This window comes from Anguilla anguilla, chromosome 6 (assembly GCF_013347855.1).
Source record: "Anguilla anguilla isolate fAngAng1 chromosome 6, fAngAng1.pri, whole genome shotgun sequence".
In the NCBI taxonomy this organism is placed as follows: domain Eukaryota; kingdom Metazoa; phylum Chordata; class Actinopteri; order Anguilliformes; family Anguillidae; genus Anguilla; species Anguilla anguilla.
The window spans coordinates 21,157,115-21,167,980 of record NC_049206.1 but is presented as its reverse complement, the minus strand read 5'-3'; the positions used below and the strand labels follow the sequence as shown (position 1 = coordinate 21,167,980).

The following is a 10,866-nucleotide window of genomic DNA, read 5'->3' as shown; positions in this document are numbered from 1 at the left end:
TCCAAGCTAAGGATCACACTTTGCTACTACCTTCTTGAGTTACACTGGGGAGTGGATTATCGTAAATCATGTATGCGTGCATTGTCAATAGGCTATGTTTATGTAAGGTTGTCCTGGGTATTTTTATATATTTAGTTTAGCGTATGAGAATAAATCAAAAATAAAAACGGTAAACAGATTATTTCCATTTATTGATTCTTCACTTCCTTACAACATGACTCTGCATTTCTAACAGCTTGTAAATATGAAGGCATAAACTGCGATTAATTGTAAATGCTTCTACGGTACAATGGGTTATTATAAAACTATACACTCAAGCTAACTGCTAAAGGTTTATATTAATAAAGATAAAATTATTTTAAGATTATTTATATAACGTAATTATCTGTGATTTACAACACAAGGTTTGCATCGGAGGTGTTCACTGGAGATCGTTGGTTTATTGGCTTCCACCTTGAGTATAAATGGCTTATTTCGAGCCGTTGATTGCATGGAACCTTTAATGTTTTGATCAACTGATCAGCTGCTGGCTGAACAGCATCTCTAAAGCCCACAGGAGTGGGTCTCCAGGATCAGGAGTGGACACCACCGTTTCTCATCATAAATGTTTAATGCTCATGCCCCTCGGCAACTTCATAGCCCAGTGTGTCGCCGAGGTGTTGATGGGCGAAAAAGGCCCTGGCCATTTCGTTGATGTGGTTGTAGGCCCCGATGCTGCGGAAGTATTCCACGTATCTCCAGAAGTCAGTGGTAGAGTAGGGCCAGTAGGGCACATTTGGTGGCTGATCATATGGAACTGGGGTAGCAATAATACAATAATTGAGTCTCAAAATATATCAGTTACTTCCATTTTCTATATATAGTACAACATATTTTACTGGATGTATGAGTATTACATGAATACTTTGTACAACATACATATATAAAACATTGCACAAACTGCATTAACAAATAAAAGGAATTACTTTCCTGAACAACAATAATTTCTTAATCCAAAATCATTATGATACCATACAACAAATCTAAACATTTAACTCAATCTCTTGGGGATCTCCCCTTTAACCTAATGAACCTAAAACCTTGGTCAGCCAAGGTCTGTGGGTGTTCCTATGGCAGCATATACCAAGCAGTGATGACATCACACAAGCTGGTGTCTGGGATTCTGCTCATACATCTTTGGTCCCAGAGGTTCTCAGGGGGATGTAGGCTATGTGACAGTGACAGCAAACGCCTTTCCTCAGTTCCCTCCAGTTTACAGTTAAACACCGTAGCAATCCTGGTTGTCCTGTTGCCCCATGCTGGCACGATATTTTGCCTGGAGGAACTGACAGCTAGGGTGCTTTTTAATGGACGGTGGTAGTGTGATGCTATGGTTAATTAAGTCAGTTCATACCATGTTTCTTAGTTAATTTTGCAGGTTCATGGTACACGTCCTGAATTGTTTTAATGAATATAAAGCTATATGAATAGGTAAGGTGTAAAATACACAAAGCTGTAAGTTGCCCTAGGCAAGACACCTTTCAGTTAATTGTACATTCTCCACGTTGTTTCTAGACTTGTAATTAGTGACATGTACTGACATGTGAAAATATAATAGTTTTATTGCAGTGCTACACTATACAGAATACTTATTGTTTTTTTGTTTTTGAAGTGATGTAAATGAGTCTAACGTCTTTTTGCCTTATGATATGGAAGACTAGAGTACATTTCATGTTAGTTTATGAAAACAACAAAGATATTGAAGCCTGTTACCTCCTTCAGGAATGACTCTGGCATCTGGAAATTGGAAGAGAGAGGAGATTTTAACATTCGGGGACTCCTTTCACAAAGGACCGATTCAGGTCATGTAAATAGGGGTCCTCCCAGGGGATTGTCAAAAATGCATGAAAATACATTCCTTCATATTTGTTATGACTGTGTTTACACCACATATTTTCTATGTAGGATACAATTGTTTAAATCTAGATTTCCAGACAAAATCTTTAAATCTACTAACTTGTATATACTTGGTAAAAAGACATGCAAGATTTCTTCTTTTTTGGTATGCCTGATTTTAAACTTGGAGCTGAGAAATATTAAACTAGGAACTGCAAAAATACTGAGAAATATGAAAATCCTCAAAACATTTCACGAATTCTGTCAAATTATTACTATTGTTGTTGTTATTATTGTTATTATAATTTTACAAAATTCATTTTAAAAAATACAACTTTGGTGTGAGTACAGAAGTATTCGTTTACTTACTGCTGAACTGACTGAGAATGATGCACCCACAGACCATTCCAAAAATTACTAGCCACTTCATCCTTCCTAATTGCAAAAAGAGAAAAACCCAGTTAGTTCACAAAGTTATCCAAGTGCAAGCTATCATATACTTCAGTTAGACTAATTACATTAGGACAGAATGTCTTAAAATGATCTCCAACAAACTTAGATTATACATTTTAAAGCTTTACCTGTTGCGCTGCCTTCAAGACGTAAAGAAAATCAATCTTATTTTGCACGCAGAGCTGAATGGGTCCTTATGCGACCTACGGGAATGTTTAAAGTGGACCCCAAATACCGGAAAGGGAGGTCACATTCATCCCCCACTAATCCCCCCTCCATTTCTACAGGCACATTTACATCTGGTTAGTTCATTTTATTTTATTTCACAGCTGAGCTCAAAGTGACACTTAAAAATAAAAATAAAAGTATTTATCCATTGAATTTTAAATGGGCATAGTCACTTTTTAATGACAATTTTGGTTATTTATTAACAAAATAAAATATCATGGCCATGGCAAGTGTTTCTCTTTAAAATCTCTTTATTCATGTGGATGTCTATTTGCTGGTCTCCCTGCATGCGTTGTAAGGGCCTTCCAGCTCATGCAGAATGCTGCTGCCTGTCTACTGTATAACCGGCCTAGGTGCACTTGCGCAACCCTCCACTGGTTACCAGTTGTGGCTCATATGAAATACAAATCGTCCATCATAGGTGATACTGCAGAAAGAGGAACTGTACCCTCTTTTATAGGATCAAACATCGGACCTTACACTCCTCCCAGACCTCCCAGCTCTGCCTCTTCTGTTGGCTTCCATTCACTTTCCTAAAGGCCCCCGCCTCTCCGTCACTTTTCATCTTTACTCTGGCCCTCCAGTGGTGGAATGAGCTCTCTCCTGCAGTCAGGACAGCCGAGTCACTGTCAATCTTCTACCACAGACCGAAGGCGCAGCTGTTTACACTGCATCCTGGTTCAACTAATCCTGAACGTTTCCTAGCCCTACCTATGCTATATGTAACACTATATTCTACTATATTCCATTATAAATACGTTTACTGCTTACTCATTGTAGGTTTTAGGTACGGAGTATTGCTACTTAGACGTTTTTATTCAGAACAACTTACATCTGGCTATACAGCTAAATGTGATGTAAATGTGAAAGTCTGACAATGGCGTACAGTTTGACATTAATTAGGCTGACAAGCAAAGAAGCATACATCAGAAATTGGATATGATTGGATTCATTGCTGTATTATGACCTGAGCTATTGTTTAAAGAGATTCTTATTTTAATCACAACCAATTTTTAAAGAAATATTCATGCTGTAGACATAGATCATGCCTGTTCTGCTGCATCACCTCAGTGACAGAAGTCGTCTGTGGTGCACATCTGCTGCAGAACAGGAATTGACTGTGTCCTTACAATTGACATCAGATATTCTGAGTACAATACTGCAAATTATGATTGATTACAGGACAGTGGATCACTTTAAGCTATGAATGTACAAAGTCATAATTTTAGATAGTAACACAGTTCAAGTAAGTTAAAATGACACGTCCCATTAGTTTATGACAACCCCATCACTTTTCAAGAGTGGTTCTTTAAGTTTATATCACAGCTTGTAAATATGAAACTCTGCATAATATATTTTTATCCATTGGATTATTGTGAACAAGTACAGCCATTATTACTCACCCCCCCCCCCCCCCCCCCCCCCCCCCCACACACACACACACAAACAATTTATTCATCCTTGAAATTAGATTAGCTAAATATTGAAAATAGGGGCGTGAGTATTTGTGACATTGTATTAATTTAATTTTGTTTTTGAGAATATGCCAAGTTCCACTGAGTCTTAAGTAACTTATTTTCCACAAGTCCGTGCTTGCACTATTGTACTGTATTGTTTGTTCATCTTTCAGGGGTGTGAATGAGTGGAGTTTGGAGTGCACTTCGTCTGTGTCAAAATGAGGTCAAATGTATTGAACACATTTATTAAAATTCAGGCATATTTAAAAAGCGACCATCAGTACTAATATTAATAGTATATCAGATATTCTGGAGAAGAAAAAAAAAAGAATTGAACACAATAACTTCCTAGCTTTTTAGGCACTGTTAGCTATGCAAACTGCATGATCTTTGCTTCATTCATAATATGTAGTTTAATTTGTTAGCAACATTGGGGAATAATTTAGTTTATGTGCGAAGATGGCTATTTAGGGCAGCTAACTATTTGGTTGTGTTCGCACAAGTATAGGATTAGCCATGGTAATTTGCATTGCATTAGGGAATTCAGAATTTTCAGTTGCACATGTATGATTTTATATGCATCTTGTCAAATGCACAAATGTTTACTACATGTGTACACAGTGTCTGTTTGGTGGGTCAGTGAAAACAGTAAGCCACTTCATCAAGTGTTTGTGGAATGGATTATGAAAATGCTGGTGAAGACTAAATATATCCAAATTGTAAATTGTACTTTTTTGTTAACCAGTACGATGTATATATTGATCAATTTATACTAACTATTTCCAGCTTTAGGCAATTTAATGTGTATATGACAGAAGCCAGTGTATTTACAATGCAAAAATTGTTCTTATAAATATAAAATCATAAAATGCGCTCTAATCTAATCTGCCTGGATGATTTCGAGCAACACCGTAAATAAGTAACTACATTTTCAAATGAACAGGAATAGCAACCACATGTGCAAACAAACTCTGCCAGTAACATTTCTGGTACTCTAATAGGTCAACATATTTATATGGCACAGCCCCTGCACTGAATGAATAACTGTACTGTAAATGTATATCATCGGAGTGGTGAATAGTAGTAATAACTATCCGGAGCCTCTCTCTGCATTTCTCTCCGAAACCTAAAATCATGGATCTGATCAACTGGTCTCTCAACGCAATTGATAGTATTTTCTCGACGAGAAGAACGGGTCAGGGAGAGCCCTCTTGCCCTGACGGAACGCTTGCAGCCGGATACACGATGGACTCCTGGAAGGAGTGGAGGGTCGTGTGCCTGTCGATCCTTTCCGTTGAGAATGTTGAAGACGTTTTTGCTTGGAATTATGATAACAGGCTTTCTGCTGTTTGGAGCTGGCAGCATCCTGATTTATCGCAAAGTTCAGAAGGCGTTGGCAGCACTAATTGGGAAGCTGCCCGCCATTGAGGGAACGGGCAGGGCTGTCAACACTCAGACTCAAGCGATTTGCAAGCTCAATCGCAAACTGGATGCGATTGGATCGCAAATTCGCATGACGGATACCAACTTGGAGAAGTTGTCGGTTCGGCTCACTGAAATGGGCCATCAAATTCGGGTGATTGGAACAATGCTGAGAGAACCACAGGACTAAAGGTAGACGCAAAATGTAGAAGTCTGCCTGAACCCAAAACAATCCTTATCTTCATTGGCTCCCCCACATCGGTCTTGGAAGGCTGATATCTCTCCACTCTCCTGGATTGTTATGCAGACAGATGCTCGGCCCTACCCCCACCTCCCTGCTCCTATGAACTTTGTCTCTGGATCAGGACTCTTCGAGGTCGTCTCCACGGCATCAGTATCAGACGGCAGAGACAATGTTGAGACTGTGGTGGAGATGAAGTCCATGGACTTACACACACACGCACACGAAGATACATAACACACACACCACCTCCTACTCAACGCCTTCTTGGCTCCCACCCCCCCTCCCTCCCCCGTTACAGTGCAGTCTGCTGAGGGTTGATGCGCTGCGCCTGAGCGGCTGCGCGCTCCCCCCAGTGTCTGTGCTGCGACACTTCCCCTCCCCGACACCCTACCCCCTACCACATGTGCAAGTCTTCAAGTTTTGTTGTAATGTTTGTAATGTTTTTATGATGTTGCTATGTGCTGAGGTTTTTCTTCGTTTCAATGAAACGAGTGCCCTCTCGTTTCATTGAAAGGACTATTTTTTTCCCTCCTCCTTCCTCCTGTTCTCTCATTTCTCATCTAATAAGATGGCGCCGCGGATGGCTGCCTCGGTGTGTTGACCAAAACAAATTCCTCGTATGTGTAAACCTACTTGGCAATAAAACCTGATTCTGATTCTGATTCTGATTCTGATTCTGATAAAAAATACAGTTTATTAAGGGATGGAAATACTATTCTCCTAAGAATCATTAAGGATATGTGGGAGATTTACATTCGTTTTTTTGTTTGTTTTTCTTTTCTTGCAAAATACAAAATGACCCATTAAATGAAGAAGCGTGAAGACACAAAAGACACATTTGGATATTTTATTAATGTTCATTTTGATTGCTTTGTAAAAGCAAAATCATCCTGGAAAATTGAATAGCAATTCAATGCCAATACTGGGCCAAGGTCTTAACTCTGTTAAATTAGTTATTAGCAAAATAATATTCCTTCTTTATTTTGCAGTGTTTACTATGAAGTCCAAAAGAATTAAACATTGTTATAAAGTCAGAAATGAACAAAAGGTTACGAAACGTTAACATTAATACACTTTTGCATTTTAATGAGCCTCAGAAAATAGGCAATGAACATTGGATGGGAGATGTGTCGTGTTACAGGTTAGCTGGGCATACTACATCTCTATACAACACAACGTTAACACTTTTCTGGGTTTCGCACAGAAATACCTGCATTTAATTCGGACACACAGTCCTTATTAACATTTGTACCCTTTGACCTATAAACACATAGAAACATGAATGTTAAGATTTCATAGAGAAACCGTTTTGTTTCCTTCCTTCAAATATTAAAGCAGTGGAAAGTAATACAATGTCTGAATATTGTAGTATTGTAGATTCTACAGTACTACAATATTCAAACATTGTATTACTTACTTTTCACTGTCTTACAGTGTAGAACATTTAATGTTAATGCTGTTGTTTCAGAAAGTAATCTTGGTACTAACCTCATGACTGCTTTGTGGCTTCAGTTGAACTAACCAGAACATGTTTACGGATAAACAGTGTAGGTGGAGCAGTGCTGTGTGGTATGCGGGGGTGTGCTGTGCCCGTTTCTGCTTTTGTCTGAGATCCACAACACAATGTTGCACGTCTTTTTGTTGAAATTAAACAACCCATTTCATTTCTTCTTGTTTAAAACTAGTTTCTTGAGGTACAATAGGTATTTTTCTAAAATGGTGTTTGAGAATTGGCTACTTACAAAGACTTATATGCAGGTATCATAAAAGGTCAACAGGACACTTTGAACATTGTATGTTCTGTAAAATTTCTAAATCTGTCCTAAGAAGTAAACCTATTCAATACTTTGTAAAGGAAAACAAAGAAAGGTGCGCACTCTTCTGAACTTCAACATTTTGACAAAAACGGTAAGGATATTGAAAATATACCCTTTTGGAATCGTGTGGATTGAAATGTTGCTATTTTCTATAAACCACATTTGCACATGTCACATTTCTCCCCAAATTAAATGATCTATTTTCTTAGATCGCAATGCTGCAAAGAAAGACTGGCTTGCAGTTTTGCTAGTGGTAGTTATAAGGAAGGTCAATACAGTAATTAAAAACTAATACCTGCAGATCAATTCTACAGACCTGAGACAGGAAGAGAGCTTAAGTTATCAGAGATGGCATTTTAGCACACTTCCACCAGAAGTATAAATAAATTTATAATGGTAGTGTGTTTTCTGAACCATAACAATTATGAGTATTAATAATTTTTCCATATGCTGCTATATTGAAGATTTCATTGGCCTTACCCTTGGTGAGTAAAAAACAAAGAACAAGTATACCCACTAATCTAACAAAGATCTGACCATCTTTCAGACCTCTCTCAAGGTAAAGGTTACATATACAGTATATAGTGCAATTTGCGGTCTTGTTTTTGTTACATGTAAACATGCTGCACCTGTGCATACCAGCTGTCTTATCATCAGTATGATATGCTTGTCTCTCCCCAAAACCCACAGGTTTCTAAAATTAATCTGTGCATGAGTGGTCTGCTAATTTTCTGCCTGAGTCTAGCAGGTATAGCAACAGCCAGCTACCGACCAACAACCCTAAACATGGGTATCACTGTATTCCTATGCCCGTGACATTTTCTGCTTTAACTGCTCAGTATAAAGTCACTCCTGTGAATTCTGCACCATTGCATTCTTATACCCATTTGTACCATTAGATTACCATAAGTAATCCAATAACATGTGCGATGATGTTATATTTACAGGGTAAATTTGCCTGAAAATATACCTTTACCTTAAATAACTTTATATACATTTCCTGTGCTTAAGCTTCATATGTAACTCCATTAGATGTCTTTTGCCAGGCAGTGGCTAAGTTGAATCATAATATGCATAACATGCATTGTAATAGTTTGCTTGTAGGTAACAACTGCAATGTTGGCTTCTATTAATGTTGCTTCACATCATGTGAAAGTAAGGCTGTGAATGTTTTCAATTCAATGTAAGTAGAGCAATTAACATTCTGCCCATAAGGTAAGTTCTTTTCATACACTAAATGAATTGAGTGAAATGGTTAAATGAATTATGACTGAGAAAAACAGAATTATACTGAGGAAAAGAGGAGAAAACAACTCCCTCCCCCCTCCACACACATACACCTACGCACACAAACATATGCACAGACAACACCACTGATCATCTGATCATACAATGAAATGGGTTTGTGTGGGTGTTTGTCTCCACAGGCCTTCAATTCTGTTGCACAGGCTTGCAGTCACTACTGAACCCACAACGTTCTTCAGTTATATACTAGTGTCAGGTATGAGTGACCACAGAATGTTCCATCTGACATGAAAGGTCACGATGAAGTCGCTGGCCCAGGATAGTTGCAAGCTAGTCCATCATCATCGCTAAAAATATAACGTTACGAGCGCTATTGTGATGTGAATATTACAATTTAGGCATTTTATAGTTTTATAAACATTTACTAGCTTGCTATATTACACCATTACACTCCATAACAATGATGTTCATAATTGTTGTAACGTTACTCCATAACTAACGCCTGGTCCACACTGCTTACCTCGTCTGTGCGTGACGTCTACCTCGCCGAATTGCTGCGGCTCGCGTGCATGTGTCCACACTGCCAGCGTTACTGCTGTGGCGCTGCTACTGCCATATCTTTCTACATTGAGTTTGCCTTTGATAATGGCCATCAATAATAGAATGTTTGATTTCATTTCATTATAAATTTAATTTATATTTAGTTTAGACAGAAAAAGGTTAAGACGTGTGTGCTCAATTGTAAAAAAAATAATAATAATATTTATATTTTTTTCATGTCTGTGACATCGAATATAGCATAGACTTTGAAACTATAGTGATGTCAGTGGTGTCAGTTATGTAATGTTGCTGGTATGATGTCAATATGACTATCAACCGCTCTTTTCACTGTCTATTCTTGCTGAGAACCGCGCGCTTCACGCGTGAAAAATAGGCTGCACGCCGAAACTCTAGCTGCCGCGCCGCAGCAGTGAGGCTCGAGACGCGCCTCAGACGCGCGTCTTACCAGGCTGTGTGGCTGCTCTAGCCTGATAACATTTTTTTTTTTTACAGTCTTTGGTTAACATCGGCGGCGAAATTAAAATTAAGAGGTTCCGCGACCGTCATGCGAGGTAAGGCCCACCTTAGGTCGGCCCACTGACTATATCTGAGACGTTTGAAATAGAGCACAGAGATTACATTACATTACAGGCATTTGGCAGACGCTCTTATCCAGAGCAACGTACAACAAAGTGTATAACCATAACTAGGAACAAGTATGACGAAACCCCTAGAGAGAAGTACCGGTCCAAGTGCAGGGAACAACCGCATAGTTCAACTTGGACCCTGATGGTTAAACTGATTAACATTAACAACGAGGACGGCAACAACGCAATCTATGGAAAAAATACAAGTAGTCGTTAAGACAGTTAATGCACCTAAGTCACCTACGAAACAGCTGCCTAGTTACAACCCTAAGTTTAGTCATTTACAGGGGGGAAGGGAGGGATGGGGAGAGGTGCAGCCTGAAGAGGTGAGTCTTCAGTCGTCGTTTGAAATGGGTCAGTGTCTCAGCTGTTCTGACCTCCACAGGGAGGTCATTCCACCATCGTGGAGCCAGAACAGACAGGAGACGTGTTCTGGAAGTGCAGGTGCGAAAAGGGGGAGGTGCCAGGCGTCCTGAGGTAGCAGAACGGAGGGATCTGGCTGGCATGTAGGGTTTGAATATCTAGATTAGAAGAAATCCGTCTATGGGCCGATGCTTGTCAGACCTTATGAATAGAATGCGACATTACGATCTCAGGCCGACATCGGCATCTGGGTACATACACAGGCTGTCACCCATGCACATGCACACAGACAATACCTACAGTGCATACACAGACGGCTATCAACCAACAAATTGCACGATGTACAACACTCCTGTTGTCATCATAATGGTGTACATAATATGTGCAGTAAGAGTAAAGCAGCCTCATCAACATAAAGCCATCATAAAGTGTACATGTATAGCATACAGATTATGCGTACAGATATCCCGATGCCGTGTTGAACATGTCGGTAGCAAAAACCGGAAGAGGTGATACACTGCTTCGACGAACACTTCCGGTAACCGATTCCGCTGTGATAAAGGCCTGTACGTCCG

At 39.3% G+C, this 10,866-nt stretch overlaps 1 protein-coding gene across 4 annotated transcripts; it reads right to left on the bottom strand.

Moving 5' to 3' along the window:
* Positions 1–174: 174 nt before the first annotated feature.
* Positions 175–9,461, bottom strand: otos (otospiralin). Of its 4 annotated transcripts, none has more exons than XM_035424077.1 (4): positions 9,262–9,461; positions 2,245–2,306; positions 1,753–1,776; positions 175–796 (listed from the first exon to the last, which is right to left on the bottom strand). In XM_035424077.1, the coding sequence occupies exons 2-4, from the start codon at positions 2,303–2,305 to the stop codon at positions 609–611; spliced, it is 273 nt and encodes a 90-aa protein (XP_035279968.1). In that variant the 5' UTR covers position 2,306; positions 9,262–9,461; the 3' UTR covers positions 175–608. The 4 variants fall into 4 exon arrangements, with proteins under 4 accessions (XP_035279968.1, XP_035279964.1, XP_035279965.1 ...); XM_035424073.1 differs by lacking the exon at positions 9,262–9,461 and adding an exon at positions 3,005–3,051 and having other exon boundaries at positions 2,245–2,310; XM_035424074.1 differs by lacking the exon at positions 9,262–9,461 and adding an exon at positions 2,457–2,692 and having other exon boundaries at positions 2,245–2,310.
* Between the last annotated feature and the right edge of the window lie 1,405 nt (positions 9,462–10,866).

Bases quoted from the DNA above. Each gene is read 5' to 3' on its own strand.
- otos (XM_035424073.1), bottom strand. From the start codon at position 3,026: ATGTTTGATCCTATAAAAGAGG. The intron at 1,777-2,244 runs GTAAGTAAACGA...TCCAATTTCCAG, and splicing joins CATTCTCAGTCAGTTCAGCA to ATGCCAGAGTCATTCCTGAA. The intron at 797-1,752 runs GTAACAGGCTTC...TTGCTACCCCAG, and splicing joins CAGAGTCATTCCTGAAGGAG to TTCCATATGATCAGCCACCA.